Source organism: Psittacula echo, assembly GCF_963264785.1.
Source record: "Psittacula echo genome assembly, chromosome: 9".
NCBI classification, from domain to species: domain Eukaryota; kingdom Metazoa; phylum Chordata; class Aves; order Psittaciformes; family Psittacidae; genus Psittacula; species Psittacula echo.
The window spans coordinates 14,446,691-14,467,727 of record NC_137745.1 but is presented as its reverse complement, the minus strand read 5'-3'; the positions used below and the strand labels follow the sequence as shown (position 1 = coordinate 14,467,727).

The window sequence follows — 21,037 nt, the reverse complement described above, 5'->3', positions numbered from 1 at the left end:
AGGAGGTGTGTCCTTCTGCTCCTGTATTTTAGGAATTTGTCCACTTGAAAAAAGCTTTCTGTTTTTACAAGCTCACATTTCGAAGGTCTCCTGTCAGTCAAGCTGCAGCCTGGGGGAATCGGGGCAATTCACTCTTACCTTGCTACGGTTTTCTATAGCCTCTGTCCAAGCAATGCTCTGACTTGACTGTGATCTCAAAGACGACACAGGTGTGTGATTCTGACCCTTGTGAATCCATGTAGGTCCTTATAGGTCAAGGGAGTCATCCTCAGAAAGTGAAAGTGTTTGGACCTGGCGTGGAGAGAACTGGCCTGAAAGCAAATGAGCCAACCCACTTCACTGTTGACTGCACAGATGCAGGAGAAGGTAAAGGCAGGCTGGGCTGTTGCTGTGGTATCTGAACCACAGGTCATGCAAGGAGGGGATTATGTACTGTTTCATGCTGGTTTTCCTTGTTTCATGGAAAAACCTTGGGAACCAGAACATTGCAATGAATTGTGATGTGATCTGTTACATCAATTAACATGGGCACTTGAACAGCTGCTGGAAATGGGAATGTGCTGGCTGTTTGGCTAGGAGTGTCTGTACTGTCCAGTAGCATAACCTCCATTTGCTTTTCCTAGGTGATGTCAGTGTTGGAATTAAGTGTGATGCTCGTGTGGTCAGTGATGAAGAGGAAGACATAGATTTTGACATCATCCACAATGCTAATGATACGTTCACAGTGAAGTACGCACCACCTGCCGCTGGGCGCTACACTATTAAAGTGCTTTTCGCAGGAGAGGTTTGTCATCTTCATTTTACAGCCTGATGGTTTTAGAGTGTTTATCTGCTCTTTGATCAATGAGCATGTGCCAGTTAACAGCTGGCTGTGGCAATTTGCAGCTGGCTCCTTCCATTTCAGCTCATGTGCACTTTGGTCACTGCTTCCAAAAACACTTTTGTAATACTTGAAGGTACACAAATGAGAGGGCTTGGATGGAGAAACTGGAGTTCCAGATTGTGATATGTTGGGCTGGCATAATGAGTGTGGTCTCAGTGATAAGGCAGAGCTGCTTTCTAAAGGATAGAAAACCTAAGTGACTCTCCAAGGAACATGGCAATAAAAATAGGTTTTCTTTATTAAAAAAAGGGCAGGAGGAATAGGCCCTTGCAAACTATCCAGCTGTTAACTTTGCCCTAGACTTTGAGTGATACTACTCAGGCAGAAGAGAGTGCTTAAATGGGGTGAAAGTTTACTCAAATTGGTGCTGGAGTTATAGCAACAGTGTCTTAAAATGATTATCTGTCTGGTTTTTGCTAGTGAAGAGTTGTTATGTTTATAGATATGTATTTGTTGCAGGAAATTCCTGCCAGCCCATTCAGAGTTAAAGTGGACCCCTCGCATGATGCCAGCAAAGTGAAAGCTGAAGGACCTGGGCTGAGCAAAACTGGTGAGAGCTGGTTTGGGATGGTGCGGCCAGTGCTGGACCTATTGTGGGGTAGTCACTGCCTGGATGAGCATTGCTGGGATGCAGTGATGCAGTCCTGGATGCAGCAGGGTGGGGTGCCAGGCGATTAGAAACAACTCCATTCTCTTGGCATTTTGCTTGATTGGGCTTTATAGGTACCAGATGTTCTTGGGAAGAGTTTCTGTGTGCGAGTTCTGCATAAATTAGAATTAACATTTTTCCTCAGGTGTGGAAAATGGCAAGCCAACGCACTTCACCGTGTTCACCAAAGGAGCTGGAAAAGCGCCGCTGGATGTGCAGTTCAGCAGCCCGGTGCCGGGAGAGGCAGTGGCAGATCTGGACATCATTGATAACTATGACTATTCCCACACTGTTAGGTACACTCCAATACAACAGGTAGGTTTGACTTCTGTAGGAATGCAAGAGTGAATGGCTCATATTGCCATAGTGCTGTGACCTTCCTCCCTGGTATTTATGCACAGAGGAATGAGCAGATAAACCTTGCCAGGGTGTCCTGTCCCCTAAATCCTGCAGGACAATTGGGATTGGAAAGCAGTAATGCAGTTTTCTAATGCAGTTATTGATAACTTGTTGCTGTTTTATTTTCTGGGAACAAGTGAGATATTGAAGCAGTAGCAAACAGCTCATGTTGTCATTCCACACCTTATCAGTTGAAGATGAGAGGTGAAGAACCTTCCCGGGGTCCAAAATGGAGCTGGCTGCTGTACCAGCTGCTCTGGGCTGCTGTGGTCCTGCAAAGTTTGAGCTGTGGTGTGCTGCCCCTCAGCAAGCTGCTGTTGTCAAGGGAGCTGTGGTGTAAACCCGAGCAGGGACAAACCGCACAGAGTGATGGTACAGCAGCTCCCCAGAAGGAAGGCGAAGGAGTTGGTGCTGAGGAAGGAAGCTGGGCTGCAGATAAGCTGCATCAAAGTATTTGCCTGTATTTTAGGTTTGCCCTTGGGTTGGAAATTAATTCAGTCTAACTCTTTTTGTTCAAAGATGCTTCCTAACAACACCATTTAAGATCTGAAAGAGGAAGCTGCTAATGACTAAAAGTGTTTTTCCTTATGCTGTGCTTGCATGTTTGTAGAGGGCCCTTAAATGCCAGAATGCACAAATCTCATGTATTTCTAAAGACGTAGGTGCTGTAGTGCCAAGATGAAAACATTTTGCTGCTCTTACTCTGCTGAACAAACACATGAGCTAGTCAGTCATCTGCACCAGCTTCCTTGATTGTAGCTGTATGAAAGTGGACTGGTATGGAGGACTGCAGCATTATTTAACTGATAATGCTGGATTAGCATTCTTGGAAGCACCATAGAGCTAGCGTTTGGTTTTGGATAAAGCAGTTGCATGATCTCAGGATGTGGCTGGCATGCCTGTTTGGAGAAGCTTTTGCTTGTTCAGTCAGAGTTGGTACGCAGAAGGTCTCGAAGTCATCTGAACTCTATGCTTGTGTGTGTGAGCAGTAACAAATTGCTGTTTCATGTGAAAAACAGTGTTGAGACAAGCCAGGACACCTAAACCAGGCTTTCTACTTGGTCCTCCCATCTGGAGGAGTACCTTGAGTCATGGAGGAGCTGTGGACTTAGAGGAGATGCTCGCAGATAGCAGCGGCAGGAAGGCAATGGTTAAAAAGAGGAGATGGAAATAGACTGCACAGTAATTAGAGTAGCCTTGTTGTCCCTCCAGGCTGTGAGCATGTAGGTCATTCCTGGACCCTGTCTTTCTTGGGTTCATAAGCAGTAGCTTGTGAATAAGACTCTCGACTCTTCAGAGTAAGGGGAGGACAGACTAGGTAGTTAAATTCCTGAGGGGCTGTGTCAGCAGCAGAGGAGCCTTGGTTTAATGCTGTTTACTCAGCCTTATCTGTCTCATGGTGTTGCTACAGCTACCCGTGTATGTGTTTTCTAAAAACAACCAAGAGTAATCATGGAAGCTATTCACTAGCTTGCGTGAACCATCCATGATTATTTCACTTGGGAGCTGAACCGGCCAAGAACGAAAAGTAAGCAAACAGTGAATATAGCTAAAATATGGACTGCGGTAGGAGAGAATAAAAGGAGCACACATCATGGGGCTGGAGCTTGCCATGGCTGTGGGGTATTCCAGCCAAAATACACAAGAGCATTAATCTTTCTGACTTGTATAGCTTAAACCCCTGGTATTTCAGATGCTGTAATAATATGGCCTCTTTGTGGGCTTGGCTTTGGCCTGGCCTCTCTATGTGGTGGAAGGGGATACCTGGTCTCAAGCACTGGGACATTCATTCAGCTGACGGGTCTGAGCGTCAGAAGGGTGGGAGCCAGCCTGAGCCTGAGGTTTTGCCAAGCAGCTTGAATATAGTCTAATTAGATGTTGGAAAGAACTGTCTTTTTCTCTCTTCCTGCATTAAAAAACATTTAATACTTTGAAGGGCTGAGAGCTTGGGAGTCCATAAACCAGTAAGTTTGGCTGTGGTCAGCTACAATGGATTAGGTGAAGTGGTTATGTACTGCTGTATGTACTATCTGCATGAAGTGAGGAGCTGAGCTAAACTTGTAAATTCTCCAACTAGGGTCCAATGAAGGTTTTGGTAACTTACGGTGGTGATCCTATCCCTAAAAGCCCTTTCACTGTGGGCATTGCTGCTCCGCTAGACCTAAGCAAAGTTAAAGTCAATGGACTGGAGAACAGTAAGTACCTCTGGGCTAGAAGCCCCGTAGCCTCCCGCTGAAGTGTCTCCTGAATGTGGGCGATAGCCAGGATGTCCTGCTGGCATAAAAGTGGGCAAAACAATCTTTAACTTGCTACAGTTGGGATCATCCAGCTCCAACTTTATAGCTTGGCCACTCTGACTTATCTGTTCCTCTTGAGGACTGAATTCAATTAAGTTTTTTGGGGGGGTGGTTGGGGCTTTTTTGTTTGGGTATTTTTGAGGGGGAAGGAGCAAAGATTACAGAGCAGTGTGGATAAAGCATGTGTTGAGGTTTAGCCTCTTGTGAATAGAGCTGGATTCTTCACCAGGCTGAGCACCTGCTGCTGAAACCTGGTTTCCTTGGGGCTGGATGGCTGTTTGTTCAAATACATGTAACTGCTGCAGCACAGAATTTCATTCACACAGTCTCTTTGTTTTCTAAAAGTGAAAGAGCTTCGGGCTGTGAAATATTGTTGTGTTCCTGAAATGAGCCTGTGATACTGTCAGGCCACGTCTTACAGGCTTGTTTAGCACTGTAGCTTTGTAGCTCCAATTAAGCAAAGCACTCGCTGTTTCTGTTTTGTTTGGGTTTCTTTTTTTCCCCTCAGTTTGGCATTTTTTTGGATTCAGAGGGATGCAGACTGAGCAGGGCTTTGCCAGAGCTTGCTCCCTCAGTGGTATGAGAGATTTCTTGAAGCACTGTCTGATGTTGAGTACTTAACGTAGTAATATGTGTTTTGTCTTTTTCAGGAGTGGAAGTAGGGAAAGATCAGGAATTTGTAATTGACACCAAAGGAGCTGGTGGGCAAGGTAAACTGGAAGTTAATATTTCCAGTCCCATGAGGAAGGCTGTGCCATGTTTGGTGGAACCGGTTCTGGGTAAGGAGTGCAGTACAGCAAAATACATCCCAAGGGAAGAAGGACTGTATGTGGTGGATGTGAGTTATGATGGCAACCCAATCCCAGGGAGCCCCTATACTGTGGAGGCCACACTACCTCCAGACCCCTCCAAGGTAAGTGAATGGTTTACGGCTGTAACAGCAACTGATACATAAAAACTGGTTGTGGGCTATTGCATGAGACTTGTCTTGGTTTTGGCCAAACCAGACCCAGGGATGTCCTTACTCGGAGTGCTGAGTCATTCCTTTTGCAGGTTCCATAACTCGTGGAAGTAATTCCTGTAACACTGTGTTTGAAAAAGCATTGAACTAATTAAGAATAGTGCAAGCATCCTGCATAGTGTGGCAAATGCAAGTATTGCTCCTAATTTGATAGAAGTAGGCCTCATGAGCATCTCGACTCTATTAATTGAGATGCTTCTTTCTAAGGAAACAGAAATCAAGAAAAACGTGTACAGCCATCCAATATTGGAACGTTTCTACTTTTTATATCCCATGGCTATATAAAACAGCTAAGGTGAGAGTAGGAATATACTTGCCTAGAAACCTCTTTGGACGAGAGATACTAACTTTATAGTAGAACTGGGAGGAGTGGCAAAAGAGTTTTATAAGAGTGTTTATAGGAGCTTGTTAATTGAGTCGTACATACAAACAAGCCTGACTAGGCAATGTGTGCTGGCAATAACATGAAAAAACGAGTTTAGCTCAACTGCATATTCTCTTCTAGGTAAAAGCTCATGGTCCAGGTCTTCGAGGGGGCCTTGTTGGAAAACCAGCCCAGTTCACTATAGATACCAAAGGGGCAGGAACTGGAGGTTTGGGTTTGACAGTAGAAGGCCCATGTGAAGCTAAAATTGAATGCTCAGACAACGGCGATGGAACCTGCTCTGTCTCATACCTGCCCACGAAGCCTGGAGAGTATTTTGTAAACATTCTCTTTGAAGAAGTTCACATTCCTGGTTCACCATTTAAGGCAGACATAGAAATGCCATTTGATGTCTCCAAAGTTGTTGCCACGGGCCCAGGTCTGGAACGTGGTAAAGTAGGTGAGGCAGGGCTGCTGAATGTTGACTGCACGGAAGCAGGTCCCGGGGACCTGCGGGTGGACATGGTGTCGGATACTGGTTCCAAAGCTGAGGTCCAGATCGATGATAACAAAGATGGGACCTATGTTGTAACATACGTGCCACTCTCGGCTGGCATGTACACGATCAAGATGAGATATGGAGGAGAGCAAGTGCCTAAATTCCCAGCCCGGGTCAAGGTGGAGCCAGCTGTGGATACAAGCAGAGTTAAAGTGTTTGGTCCAGGAGTGGAAGGAAAAGGTGAGAATAACTGTTGTTATCAGAGTTCATAGCACTTGTGGTCCTTTATCCTCTACAGAGTATTCTGAGCAATAAAAGCTGTAATAGCCTTGCATGTTTCCATGGTGACCCTCAGATGGGGGTGTTTCGTTATGTTCCCAAACAAGTTGTTTATCATGCTGGTTCACTAAATGTTTTGTCATTGGAAGTTCTTGAAGTGACTCTTCAAAATGTATCCTGCAGATGTCTTCCGAGAAGCCACAACCGAGTTCACTGTGGATGCTCGACCTCTAACCAAGGCTGGTGGTGATCACATCAGGACACAGATCACGAGCCCATCCGGCTCCCCCGCGGACTGTCTCATCCAAGACAATGCTGATGGCACATATTCAGTAGAGTACACGCCGTTTGAAAAGGGTAACCTCTGGGGTTTTGGTTTGTTTTCTTGACAGGGGAAAACCAAGAGCAAGCAGCTCTTCTGACACTTTCATTTGGCAAACTGCTAAGGTCTGCCAGTAACTTGTTGGCGTCTTGGCAAGGTTTTTGCCAGTGGAGGAGCTGATTCTGCAGAAAGTAGCTCTATTTTAACTTGAAGAATTGACTTTTACAGTAACTTGGCTTCAGAAGAACATTGCGTAGATGGCCTCTCAGTTATGAAGCACTAGTGGAGTATTGTGAAATGCAGGAGGAAGTTCTTACCCATATACTGACATTTAAGTCAATAGCATCTTGTAGAAGTGATGTTAAGTGATGAGAATATTTACAGAATTCAGAATGTGTTTTCCTTCTCTTAACAGGACCACACACAGTCAGTGTAACATATGATGGTGTACCTGTGCCAAACAGTCCTTTCAGAGTGAATGTGACAGAGGGCTGCCATCCGTCACGTGTAAAGGCGCAAGGACCTGGACTCAAAGAAGCTTTCACAAATCAGCCAAATGCCTTTTCAGTTGTCACCAGGTAACTGGGCCTATTTGATCCTTAAGGATCCTTAATGATCTGAGGGAATGAGCATTGCAAGATGCTAAACCCAGTACAAATATTGATACCTAGACCAAGCTGTGTCCCGATTCCTGTGTGCAATACCTTATCGCGTACTGAGCACTCTGCAGAGATTAGGGGTCGATAGTGGTTGAGAATGAAATTGTAGGAAAATGTGAGTGAGGTTCTGCTGAATGACTTTGCATGACAGAGCACACTGAAGGCTGGACATCAGAAGTCAGGTTATTGCCTTTCCAATAAGGGTAAAAATGCAGCCAGCGCATGCAAAGGCTATGAAGCTGCTGTTAGAAGCAGGTAATACTAACAGTGTGCATTTCTGTCTTGCAGAGGGGCAGGAATTGGTGGCCTTGGAATAACTGTTGAAGGACCTTCAGAGTCTAAAATTAGCTGTAAAGATAACAAGGATGGGAGCTGCAGTGCTGAATATGTTCCTTATGTTCCGGGAGACTACGATGTTAACATCACATATGGGGGAGAGCACATTCCTGGTAAGAGCTCTTGCTCAGTGGCTTTCAGAAGAGGGAAGGCATTGAGCTAAGGGCTTCGTGCCTTGGCTGCATCTCACTTGTGTTGGGGGATGTTGAGGTTTGACTTTCTGCTTTTCCTGGGAATTCCAGCAGAAACAGAGGTGGCACTTGTTCCTCAGACCTGGGGAGGAAGTGTGGCACCCTTTGTGCTGTGGTGTGGTAGTTTTGAGGAAGGGCTGCAGTCTCTTCTTGTTTCTGAAACAGCCTCTGTGGGGATGTGGAAGAGCCTTGTTGAGACTGTAGCACTTGCAGGGGAGGAATAAAAGAGCGTGTACAGATGGTAAGACAAGGAAAGGGAGGCTGACCCTTGGCACATAACTGAACTCTTGAGTAGACAGTGAATACATAGAAGCACCACCATTACGCTTCTGGCTTTTGCAGGAGCAGGGATGTAGCATGGAAACTGTGGGGTTGTCATTCGTGCCTGAGATTGAGGGATAGAAATATGGAAGCCCAGGGAAAAGTAGGGAAAAAGACCTTTGGTTTCCTGTAACTGTTAGCTCTGTGGTGTTTAACACTTGTTGCATTAACTTCCAGGCAGCCCTTTCAAGGTTCCTGTGAAGGATGTTGTGGATCCCAGCAAGGTGAAGATAGCAGGACCAGGTCTGGGAACAGCTGTTCGAGCCAAAATCCCACAGTCCTTCACTGTAGATGCCAGCAAGGCAGGAGTAGCACCCCTTGAGGTGGTGGTGGCAGGGCCCAGAGGTAAGAACCGAAGTCCTCCATCCAGCTGTGCCCCATCTCTGTTTGAGTGGGTAACATGGTCCTGGCCCTTCTTGCAAAGGTGGTGATACCACTTGAATGAGCATTTCCCTCTGCTCCTGTTCATCTGGCATGTGTACCTTGACAGCTGACCCACATGTCATGCTGTAAAAGGAGAACTGTGTTGTAGGTAGTGCTGCTTTTAGTAGTATTTTTGATGGCTCTTTCCTAATCCTCATAGCTGGGAGACGTGATGTGAGTAACCACCACTGGTGAACAATTTTGGCTTAGATTTAGACATCAAAAAGTAAATTCAAAGTCTCACACGTGAATGGTGACTTGGTAAAAACACGTGACTGAGTTGCGGGAGTCTCTGAAACATGGTAGAACCCCTCAGTGGTCCCCAGAGAGTGACAAGGCTCTCAAGCAGTAGTGTTAATGATGCTTCCATTAACCCAGGAAGCTGTGTCTCAGTGGCACAGGATGTTAAGCTGAAGTGGTTGGCAGCGAGTATGTATTGGCTGCAAGTCTCACCTTGCTAGGAGGTGAGAGCTGCTTCCCCACTTGATGTGTCAGGTCTCGCTGCTGCGGGTGCCCCTCAGGTAACCCTTCTTTAATTGTAGCAGATGAGATGGATTCCCAGGGATAGCGCTCCCCATTGAAAATGATTTTGGGTTTCTTTAAAGGTGATCCAAAGGGTGACACTGAGACAGGTTTGAACTCTCCCTAACTACTGGCAATTTTGGTTCTTGGAAATCCAATTGGCAACAGCAGGAATCATCTGGAGGAGGGAGTGGGAACCAGCGGAACTGCTTTCAGGCTTTGCGTAGCAACTATACATTTCTTTTGTGCTTGCTTTACTGCTAATCCTTCCTGTGTTTTAAAGCCAACTCATAATTGTAGACTGCTTTGTGTGTTGATCTGAACTGGTATGACATGTAATCTGCTATAGATTTATCTTAATGCAAATTGAAATAATTGATCCTGCTTTCTTAGGACTTTGGCAGCTTGCAGGGCTCTCTTGCCTAGGCAGGAAGCTTGCCTTTCCAAATACCTGGTTGTGAAAGACTCGGTGAATGCTACACATCAACTGGCTTTAGGGCTCAGTTCTATGCAATGAATTCCAGTAACAGTATATAATCTTGTAAATGACAGTTCAGGCAGCTATAAGCATTACTCATTTTCTTTCTCAAAAGACCTTCAGTGCATTCTGAGCCGTTGTTTGTGACCTGGACTGTACAGAAAGCAGATTTTTCTCCAGTGTTTTCATGCTAGTTTTTGTTTACAGTCAGAAGATGGGAGCCCAGAGAGTGGTGGATAACAAATCTATCTGGAGTCAATGGCTATTGAATACAAAACAAGGGAAACTGATCACTGGGCTATGCCCATTGCCTTCATTCAAATACAAAATAAAGGAAATTTAGCCTGTTGCAAGCTGTAAATGAGCAGTGCATCTTGGAGCTTTGTGCAGCAAATGGCTGCTGAGGAACTGAGTTTTAATAGCACAGCTGAGAAAATTCTCCATTGCTCTTTTAGGAGTTGTGGGGCCTGTTAATGTAGTAGACAACGGAGATGGCACCCACACGGTGGTGTACACCCCTACGCAAGAGGGACCCTATATGATCTCTGTCAAATATGCTGATGAAGAGATTCCTCGCAGGTAAGGTGCTGAAGATGAAATTTATCCTCATTTAAATCATCTGGGTTTAATGAACTGAAGATTCAGTGACCTGATTGTGCTCCCCCAGCACATGAGCACCATTTAAGGTCTAGCTGTGGTCCTTTCTACTAACCAGTGCAGCTCTTTGCACAGCTTCAGGGTTCAGCAGTTCTTTGAACCTGCTGCACCTATAGTAGAGATGCCGTAGGAGAGGTGTATCCATACCTCAGTGTGTACTGCAGCAAGTGGCTTAGGAGGAGGGGGCAATAACAGGTTTCCCTTTAAGTCCCTTCAAGGTGAAGGTGCTTCCTACATATGATGCCAGTAAAGTGACAGCGAGTGGACCAGGTCTCAGTTCCTATGGCATACCAGCCAGCCTGCCTGTGGAGTTCGCTGTGGATGCTAAGGATGCTGGGCAGGGACTTCTGGCTGTACAAATCACTGTAAGTAGCTACAGAACCAAGCAGGAGTGGAAACATCTTGTTCTAGGTGGGTGCGAGTGGCTCCTATCGGAAGGGTCCACAGCTCTTGGCTCTCAGTTAACCTTACACTCTGCAAATGCCCAAAATGAGAGAAATAGTTTCTTGTAAGATTATGAAAATGCTGGAATTTGAAATAGAGACAGCCTTCTAGCAAGGCTGGCTCGTCAGCAAGGCCATGAGATAACATCCACACAGCATTACATGAGGATAAATTAACAAACAAGTCTCTCTCAAGGTTGCCAAAAGTCGTAAGTTGCTTAAGGAGATACTACAGGAATGTTTTTATTTGACCTTGTTATTGCTCTCCCTGAAATTTCTGGTGCCTGGACTCTGTGGCCTCAGCAGAAAGGTCCCTGGTTAGTGGGCCATAAAGCACATTTCTTAGCTCTGGCATGCCGAGGTCATGGCATGGTTGGTTGTACTTGCCCTTCTGCATTCTTGTTCCTGTGCTCTCCTGCTGCCTGCTCAGGGGCAGCGAAGCAGTTGCCTTTATTCTGGCATGCAAGTGGGCTCTTAAAAGATCCAAAATACTTATCAGAGCTCCTAGTCTGGCCATGGCTTTAAAGATCAAGTTCCACAATTCCTGCATGGTGGAAGTGCATAGGTGATCCTCCTCACAGCATTTGTTTGCTTCTTGTTCTGAGCTATTGAATGTCAAATGTTTCACAAGCCTTGCTGAAAGAAGTAAGCTCTTTCACGCTGTACCTAAAATATCAAATCCTGTGCAGCTTACACTATACCTGAGGTAGTGTTAAGGGATAAAATACAGAGTGGGGTCAACATGCAGTTCCCTGTATGCAGACCTTGAAGAGTTTCTAAAATGCTTTGTGATTTGCAGCTGATGAGTTGTGCTGAAAGCTGAGGCTTGAAGTATCTCTTTTGGAAACATGCACAGTGATGATCTTGGTTGTAGATGCAAAAGCTTAATGCTGAAGCTCAGATCTGTATTGTTTATGCATCTCTTTAATTCTTGTATTCAGTCTGGCTTTTGATCTGTGCCTCAGGACCTGGGAAATGTTCTTCGTTTCCAGCAGCGATATGACAATGAGGCCTAAAACTTCTTACAAGTAATACAGAGTTCATTAAAACTGCTTGCTGCATCTTATAAATGTTCTTTTATCGAACAAAGGGTAGTTAATGATAGCACTGATTGTTTTATAGTGGTCTGATAACTTTTTGCTCTTAATAGTCTATTCCTCTTACTAGTTCTTGAGTGAAATATATTTAACCCTCAAAAAGCTGCAGTTCTGTATTTGTTTCAGGCTATCTAAACATGGTTGTGAACAGATTTTCTGCCCTGCTAAAGGAATTCATAACTAACTTCATAGTGCCTAAATATTCTGGTTTGCACTTCTCAGGACCAAGAGGGCAAACCCAAGAGAGTGGACATTCATGACAACAAGGATGGCACTTACACAGTCACCTATGTCCCTGACAAAACGGGACGCTATACGATTGGTGTTAAGTATGGTGGAGATGATATCCCGTCCTCTCCCTATCGGATCCGAGCATCTCCAGCTGGGGATGCCAGCAAGTGTTTGGCCACAGGTGAGTGCTGGCTTCTTTCTGTTGCTGTTGGTTATACTTGGTACAGCTGCCTTCTGAGCATGGTACAGTTGATGTAATGGGGGTAGAAGATGCTAGAGAGTTGTGTAATCCAGCTGCTCTTATAAGAGTGTTTTCCCAACAATAAAGAAGCGTCCACTCTGTGGGTAAGCAGGAATCTCTCGCAGTCTCTAGCAAAATCTTTCAATCTGCCTGGGTGGTTATAAACAGCCAGATGCAACTGAAGTCTGATGCTTATTTTGGCCTAGATAAATCCTGCTGAGAAATGCAGTGAGGTTGATTTAAAAAGAACACATCTGCACACGTTCACTACATCATGCTCCTTGCACTGTGAGTGTTGCAAGAAGCTTTTCCTTCCCAGCAAACCCAGAATTAATTCCGAGGATATAAATACAATTTGGGCTGGCCACTGCGGCATGTTGCCACCTCCCAGCCACCTAAAGGCTGCTCCCAGGGAGCAGAAGTGACAGGAACTAGTTACAAGAATGGCACTGAATGTTAAATCCCCTGATTTTAAAATAAGCAAGGTGAGTCCAAATTGAACAGGGAAACTTAATCTCTGGTGGTAAACCTTTGAAAGTGCCCCGACGTGGTGCTCACCTGCATTGTTCAGTTAGAGCATACTTCGTGCTTGTCCAGCAGCTGGCTGCTTTCAGGCCTGGTTAAACAGAAATGTATTCCTGGTACAATGGAAAACACAGAGCAGGTATCCCCTTTGCTTCAAAATTTGTTTAAATGAGACCTTAATGGCTGAATGTGATACTCTTCCAAACAAATTAAATTGCTAAATAGTTCAGAATAACTATGATGGAGGTTACTCTCAGACGCCAGCTTAAATTTCCTCTTTCCAAGAGGTGCCTCTGACTCTCTGCTGTAAAGTTGAAATACAATCGCTGTAGGAGTAGATGCTGGAATACTGTCAAGGCATTAAACTGGCAGGTTCATTGCCACTTGAAAATGAGCCATTTGCCTGGTAACAAGTGCTGGTCAAAAGCAGGAGTATTAAGTACGTACTGCAAATAAAACTTAATAGTCTTCATTTAAACACAGCTTTCTTCAGGCTGGATCGGATTGCTACAATTTGAGCATTGTTTCATGATATTCTGTTCTTTTTGGATGTGTGGCAGAACAGTAGAAAATCATTTGTGGGTAATGTAGGAGGAAACATGGCCATGGCTGCTACTGTGCCCTTTTATAGCTGCTTACAGAGTGAGGTTTATGTTAAAGCAGCGACAGCTGAGTTGCTGGCCAGGGCAGAAGATAGTGCCTTTGGCTCTGCATAAAGGAGTATGATGATAAGAGCATGGGTTAAGGCATCGCTTTCTTCAAACTTAGCTTTTTTCCCCTCTGTTCTCATCCAGCCTCCCTGACTGCAGAGGAGAAGGAAAGCCGGTGGCTGGCTCTTGCATGTGCCTGTGCTGATCAACACTATGATCCTCCCTTGTTATATGGTGCTTTGGGGCCATGCTTCCTAGGTGCCTGTGGGTGTGCTGCCTGGGAAAAATATTCCCTGAGCGCTTTCTGTAACTAAAATTGCCTTGTAGGTCCTGGAATTGCACCCACTGTGAAGACTGGTGAAGAGGTTGGTTTTGTGGTAGATGCCAAATCAGCAGGGAAGGGAAAAGTGACGTGCACCGTCCTGACACCAGATGGGACAGAAGCTGAAGCAGATGTTGTTGAAAATGAGGATGGGACTTACGATATCTTTTACACCGCTGCCAAACCAGGAACCTATGTGATTTATGTCCGCTTTGGTGGGGTGGACATTCCCAACAGTCCATTCACCGTCATGGTAAGCCAGCTCTGCTCCGAAAATACCTCCCACTCAGATTTCTGCTGCCACATTTTATTTAGTGATAGGTTAACTCTGTGTGTAGATGTTTCTTTAGGCATTCATTAGACTACCAGGAGCTAATGAATCCTTGTTACGTGCAGAGCTTATTTTGAGCAGGCACTACAGTTAAGTGAAGAGGGATAGAAGCCATCACAAGATGAAGACTTGGCTTCTTTGTACAAATGAATTTTTCATTTCCCGACCATGTAGTTCCTGTTCAAAATGATGTAAGGGTGGTTGTAATCAGCTTCTACAACTAATTACTTCAGCCCTTGTCAGATGCAGTGCTCTGACTTGTCTGCGTCTCACTCTTTATAATGTTGACCCAAAAATAAGGAATGGTCTGCTGGCAGATCCCAGGGAAGCAGGCTGTTAGCTCACACTTAAAAATGATTTGCAAGTGCTAGTTAAACTGTTAGAGCCAAATCACTCTCCTTCTAATCATGTTCCTTCCAGTGTGCAGTACTTCATCATGTTTAGGTTTAAAAAGCAAACAAAACCATAGCCCTCCCGAGGAGCAGATTAGGTGCCTCTCAGGGCTCGCAGAAGCCCTTCATGTGAAGAACAGCTCTCTGTGTTGGGAAAACGAGTCTTGGACTTGTAATCTCAGCTGAGGGGGCTTCCAGCACATCTCAGTCCATGAAGCCAGGTGGCTATATTTGTGCTGGGTCTGGCTGGAGCTCTCAGGCAAGTCCCCGGTGCCAGGCACACCAGGTCTTCCTACCTGCCACTCTGGAGGATTGTTACTGGTGTCTCTGAAGGTTTCTGCAAGAAAAATGACTCCCTTGGTCACTGCTCAAAGCTCACCACAGGAAATGCCTCTTGAGGTCACGGAGCCTGCTCCCAGCCAGCCGAAACTCCCACTTCCTAGCTGACTGATACAGTATGTGTTTGACTTGGGTGTCTCAGCTGGGAACACAGAACAGCGAAGCAGCAGTATTTCTGTTTTGCATTGGTTTTCCTAGTGGAGTCTTTCCATGTATGCGTTTCCAGTGGGTTATTTTGTTAGGATGGTTTGCAGTGGTGTGAACAGGCAGTAGTGAGCCCAGCGGAGCTATGTTGCATGAGTGTCAGCCCCAGCCTCTCTCGTTGGGTGAAGTGGGGGAGATGGGGAATTTACAAGTCATCCTCTTGGCATGCCTGGTGGGAAGGGAGGCTGCGCCACGGGAAAACACATTTGATGCCTTGACAACGCTATCCCAGCAGTGAATCAGAAGAATAGCTTTGCTGCTATGACTGGACATGGGTCAGTCACCCAAGTGCACGAACTGAGAGCACCCTTCCCACATCAACAGCCCGTCTGCCTCCGGGCTCGCTCACTGTGCTGTGCGGTGCTCGTTGACTTGCATCTTAGGTGTAAACCTTTCACTTCCCTCCCTGCACCAGGCCCAATGAAAAGCAACTCTGAAATTCAATTCTACCAGTGTTTAGGCACTGCTTCCAGCTTCCCTCCCAAGCTCCCAGCAATGGCACGTGCTGGCTGGTGTCTTCCCCCCATGCCCAATGCTTGTGGATACAGACAATGTCCCAGCTCCCTGGCTGAATCCAGGATCCTTGCAACAGTTAGAGGACTGGGAGGGCTGCATGGTGGGAGGAAGGTGTTGAGCAGCTTGGAAGGAGCTGCATGTTCTGTACTGTGAAAGGCAGGACTGCCTCCATGCTGGAATAACAGCTAACCTGCCTTTACCCCTGCCCAGGCTGTAGATGCAGATGATGCTGCCGTGCGGTCGCAGGAGCCAGTGGGCGCCTCCCCCCCCGGATTCCGCCCTTGGGTACACAATTTTTACATTTTTCAGCTATTTTTCCCCATCTGTGTTCCATTCCAGATGACAGCCCGCTTCTTGGGACTGCTTGAATCGCTCTGGTCATTGTGTTCATTCTTTCTGTTTGATGAATTGTTCTTGGGATCCACACCTTGTTTTTTCTTTGCTGCTTGAAGGGAGTCTTCAAATAAACTCTCATTTAAACACGAAGAGGATCATTACACCTACAGCAGCTTCTACTTCTGCAATGTCTACTGTTGGCAAAAGCAACCCAAATGCATTGCTCTGTTTTCACAGTCAAATAGCACAGTGTCTTGAGTCCAGAGTCGCATTGTGAAACTTGTTTCTTTTGTCCATTTTGTGTTGCAATCACTCTGCCCCATTCAAAAATCACTTTCTCTTCCAGGCCTTAAGCAACTAAATCCTTTCAGATGGAGCCACTTTGGGTCTTGTGTGCGCTACATTGTGTTCCATCCCTTTGTGTTCCATTTTATCTCTCACTTTATTCCAGCATGTCTTCCATTGATTCCGTGTTTGATTCGCTCTGCTCTGCGGTGTGGTGGTGTTGCGAAGGAGAGCTTGGCCAGACGCTGCTCTGGTTGAGCCCAGTCCTGTTGCTGCTGCGATAATCACCGCACGCTCTCTTCTGCTTATGCTCACGATGGAGTTTCTCAGTGTTCGTTTGGGTCTACCCTCCTTTCTGAAGTGACCCATCCTTTTGCTTCCTTTAGGTCACAGAAGAAGCGTATGTCCCGGTTGGAGACATGAACGGCATGGGATTCAGGCCCTTTGATATGGTTATCCCTTTTGCCGTAAGGAAAGGAGAAATAACAGGTACCTGGCGTATGCGTAGCCTCTAGGGGAGGTTTTGCTTTTTATGAGCATGTTTATCCATTTGCAGCTAACAGTCTGGGTGGTCTAGACTGCATGTGGGGAATGATTGTATCCTGCCAGCAACTTGGTTGTTTAATTTCACATCAAGTGGCACCCACTGAGGATGAGTAGGATACACCCTGCTGATTGTGCGAGTTGAATGAGGGGATTCTTGGTGCTGTCGTGGTCCTCAGTGCTAGGCTATGAGCTGCTGTACTGTAGGACCTATTGCTGCTTTTTCCCCTTTGAAGCGGCTACCTGCATCCTTGATAAGCTCCATTATTTATTTTGTGCAGATGCTGCAAAACAGTCTAATCCTGCATTCCTGTCACATACCTCCTCCAAAATAGGCGACCCGTCTTCCACAGGTCTGGCAGCTGAGAGTAACGCCCCAGTTGTACTAACCTTCTGCACACATGGGCTGTGTCCCCTCCTGCCCTCTAGTTCAGCAGTCCCACCCCAAGCCCTGGCATGTCCCTGCTTGAAGGGACAGTTGATCTTTCCTTTATAAAAGAGCTGCAGGAGAGCGAACATCTTGTGACGAGGTAGATCAGAGCTTCCCTGGGACTGGCTGTGGAATTTTCAGTGGCTGAAGCAAACAGCTCTGCCTGTAGCATTTGTAAGGTCACAGGACTGTTTGCCAGATGTCTACCACTGTGTTGCATTCATGTAGCTTAAGTAGAAAACATGTCTGGTTAGTGTCCCCATTAGTCTCCTATTTGTGCCTGTGGGTAAGGAATTTAACAATTTAAAATGCTTGTTTTAAATGGCTAGACAATTCTTTGTGGGTGGGAGAGGGGAAGCAGGCAGCTTCTCCTTCTGTGATTCCCATGGTGGCTTTTTGTAGGTGAAGTACACATGCCCTCTGGAAAGACAGATACTCCAGATATTGTGGATAACAAAGATGGCACAGTAACCGTGAGATATGCTCCTACTGAGGTTGGGCTGCATGAAATGCACATAAAGTATATGGGAAAGCACATCCCAGGTGAGTCTGACAAAGCAGGTGAGGAAAAGCCAAGTGCAGTTTCCTGGGGATGTATCTGCTCCCTGGTGAGGTTTCTATAGCTTACTTGTACACCCTGCAGTAAGAACTGCCTGAGATGTCTTACTATTCAGCAGCAGTTCATCTGCAAGCAGTCTAGAGAGCAACTAAAGCAAAGGAATAAGTGCTGGCACATGTGAGCTTCCATTGTGGTTTAATAGTACCAGCCAGGCTTAAAATGGAGCTTGGCTTTGGAAACCAGCTTTTGTGGCATTTTTATTATGAAGAAGAAACATACAATTTTCTAACCTTTTTTTTCAGGTTGAAATTTACTGCCATGGTGCTCAACAAAACTAGTGGGTACAGTGTATGTTTATCCTTAAAACTGCGTTGGCATAAAATCTCCAATCTGTGGGGAAGACTAAGTGGCTAAAACACTATAGTTACTCTTTCCATCTCATTGTGATAAAATAAAACACACATGCACACTAAGCTGTAATCTTCCTTTCCTCCTGGCTGCTTCGTAGCAAGCAGAAACCACTGCCTTTCATTCCCTTTCTCTTCTTTTCTTTTGTCCTTACTTCACCAGCTCCCCAGCTGAAGCCGTGCCTTGCCTGTAGGCTGGTGCTGCCCATCAGTTCTCTAGGAATGCTGCTGAATGGAGATAGGACAAAAAGGGGCAGATCTGTAGAAGAATGTGTAGACACGAGATAAAATACCTTCAGCACTGCCTGAACTGGGCTGCTGGTTCTGTTTCAGAAACAAAGGTTAACTTTGATTGAAGCAGAAGGCTCAATAACTTTGATGCATGGTGCTACTTCAGTATCTTCAGCACATTGTATGGGTATAGCACCTCCACAAGTACGAAGCTGTTGGATATATTGGTTCAGTAAGACCATCACCCTGCACCTGGACAGGATGATGTGCTGTAATGTTTCCTTCTTGAAGACTGTCATGAATCAAACTTGCTACTCTCTCAGCTGCAAAATCTAGCTTTGGCCTTAAGAGCTATCTGTGCCTTTTTTTGAAACCACTGTTGGCTGTTGGTGACTGTACTTTTTGTTCTTGTGCATCAGCTCAGCTAATCTGAGGCTGACAAATATGGTTTTGGATACCCTTCAAATTTGCTAGTTCAGGTTCATTGAGTCTGACAATGTGCTGTGCTAGTTCCTAATTCTGAGCTACTAAAATTCAGGATCTGTGCCTGAACTGAAAGGCTGCTTCTGAGTCATGTTCTGATTTAATGTGCTAAAAATAAACTTGCAATGAATAGGACCCTTTACAGCATCATTGAAGCTTATCTCTGGTAATATGAGTAGCACTTACTTTGTCATGAGTGAATGTGGAACAAATTGTGGAGAAGTATCTTTTGGAAATTAAAAGGGGAGACTTATTCAGTTTTTTTAATACATTATAGTCACATAAAGGTTCTTGAAATATTAAGTAGTGGGGACATGAGTGTCAGTAAGCATAAGATCCTGTTGGGCTAGAGCAGTTCAATGTCTGTTTTGTTCTTGCAGTCCAGGCCACTCATCCTTCTTCTTTTTTTGTTCCCACCACCTTCCCTTTTTCCTTTTCCTGTAGAGAGCCCTCTGCAGTTCTATGTGAATTATCCAAACAGTGGCAGTGTGTCTGCTTATGGGCCTGGCCTCATTTATGGGGTTGCAAATAAACCAGCAACTTTCACCATTGTTACAGAAGATGCAGGAGAGGGTAAGTCTGTTCTTTAAAGTCATCCTACCCTAAACTAGGAGCTTCTTGAAAGTTAGGTGCATCAGCCTTAACTTGTGTTAGTCTGTCCAACTGTAAATCTCAGGTGTGATGCAGATGACTTGTGCAAATATCAGGTTGTAACTTGCAGTAAAAACTGTTCTACTACTTCTTCCGGGGAGTAGTAGATGTACCCTGCAGTACAGGGTACAAATGGTAAGTTAAATTAAAAATAAACTGAAGGCAGCTTAGATATAGTGGATGTTGACTCAATGTTACGTAAATCTTGCAGACTAAATAGAGCTTTGGTCTTAGTGGATTGGCTTGAGCTCCTTTTACTGCTTTTCTTTGAAAACATGCATCTAAGCTGCATTTTCAGTACCAAGCACTGGATCTTCCTCCTTGGACCAAGTCTTTGGACTTGGTGTACACAAAAATGTACAGAAGTGCTGTTCTCCTTGTTTCCTAGGTGGGCTGGACTTGGCTATTGAAGGACCTTCAAAAGCAGAGATCAGCTGCATTGATAACAAAGATGGGACATGCACAGTCACGTACCTGCCTACTCTACCTGGGAACTACAGCATCCTGGTCAAGTACAATGACAAACACATCCCAGGCAGTCCGTTCACGGCCAAGATCACAGGTATGAAGTTTAGACTTCTAGAAGCACTTCATAATGAAAATTAACCTCTGATAGCATGAAGGACCTGGTTTGTGGCTGAAACGTGAAGTCCCCTGTCTTGTTCTGCACTTAACTTTGTGATAATTTCTGACTCATTTCTCTTTATGTATTCAGATGATAACAGAAGACGGTCCCAGGTTAAGCTTGGTTCTGCTGCCGACTTTTTGTTGGACATCAATGAGACTGATCTCAGTCTCCTGACAGCCACCATTAAAGCCCCATCAGGTCGTGATGAGCCTTGTCTTCTGAAGAGGCTACCCAATAACCACATTGGTAAGCTCTGACAGTCGTGACCTGAGAAGGTAGTATAGTAGCATCTACTCCAGTTTGCTTTGCTACGTAAAATGACTCACTTCCCTGCTCCTTCCTGGAAGAGCATTGTCAAACTAAGTGGTTGAAGTTGTTTGGTACCATTGGCCAAAGACAGAAGAGTATGAAAAATGTCCTCTTGTGTTGGCTTGCAGGTTGTGATTAAAGTACTTTTTGTCAGCATATGTGAATGGCTTTGTGGCCCAATTGAGAGCAATATGTCAACTTGTATAAAGAGGGTGCTCTTTCAGTATTTCACTTCTTGGTGTGATTAAGGCATTTGAATCAAGTATAAATGCACAAAAAGTGAGTAAGTTTGTCACATCTCTCTGCATTGCAGGAATCTCATTCATTCCACGAGAAGTGGGAGAACATCTGGTTAGCATCAAGAAAAATGGGAGTCATGTACCAAACAGCCCTGTAACAATCATGGTGGTCCAGTCTGAGATAGGAGATGCCAGACGAGCAAGAGTTTTTGGACGTGGCTTGGTAGAAGGACGAACCTTTGAAATGTGTGACTTCATTGTAGACACAAGAGATGCAGGTTAGTTCCATCACAAAGGGACTGTCAGATGCTATGAGAGATGTGTTAAGCATGCACGGTCATTATT

At 45.3% G+C, this 21,037-nt stretch overlaps 1 protein-coding gene across 3 annotated transcripts in view; it reads left to right on the top strand.

Annotated features, from left to right (window-relative positions):
* The window catches only part of FLNB (filamin B), a gene marked incomplete at its 5' end in the record, with an annotated part of 70,876 nt that overhangs the window by 37,872 nt on the left and 11,967 nt on the right, over positions 1-21,037 (top strand). For 2 of the 3 annotated variants that reach the window (XM_080625809.1, XM_080625807.1), the window contains 22 exons: positions 243-366; positions 624-784; positions 1,343-1,433; positions 1,678-1,847; positions 4,009-4,126; positions 4,879-5,141; positions 5,755-6,352; positions 6,575-6,748; positions 7,129-7,291; positions 7,661-7,821; positions 8,398-8,565; positions 10,099-10,222; positions 10,509-10,665; positions 12,063-12,252; positions 13,815-14,062; positions 15,802-15,876; positions 16,599-16,701; positions 17,588-17,728; positions 19,310-19,438; positions 19,905-20,078; positions 20,232-20,390; positions 20,767-20,970. In XM_080625809.1, the coding sequence (XP_080481935.1) occupies positions 243-366; positions 624-784; positions 1,343-1,433; positions 1,678-1,847; positions 4,009-4,126; positions 4,879-5,141; positions 5,755-6,352; positions 6,575-6,748; positions 7,129-7,291; positions 7,661-7,821; positions 8,398-8,565; positions 10,099-10,222; positions 10,509-10,665; positions 12,063-12,252; positions 13,815-14,062; positions 15,802-15,876; positions 16,599-16,701; positions 17,588-17,728; positions 19,310-19,438; positions 19,905-20,078; positions 20,232-20,390; positions 20,767-20,970 (3,895 nt within the window). The remainder of the gene's footprint in view (positions 1-242; positions 367-623; positions 785-1,342; positions 1,434-1,677; positions 1,848-4,008; positions 4,127-4,878; positions 5,142-5,754; positions 6,353-6,574; positions 6,749-7,128; positions 7,292-7,660; positions 7,822-8,397; positions 8,566-10,098; positions 10,223-10,508; positions 10,666-12,062; positions 12,253-13,814; positions 14,063-15,801; positions 15,877-16,598; positions 16,702-17,587; positions 17,729-19,309; positions 19,439-19,904; positions 20,079-20,231; positions 20,391-20,766; positions 20,971-21,037) is intronic. The other variant, XM_080625808.1, reaches the window with a different exon arrangement.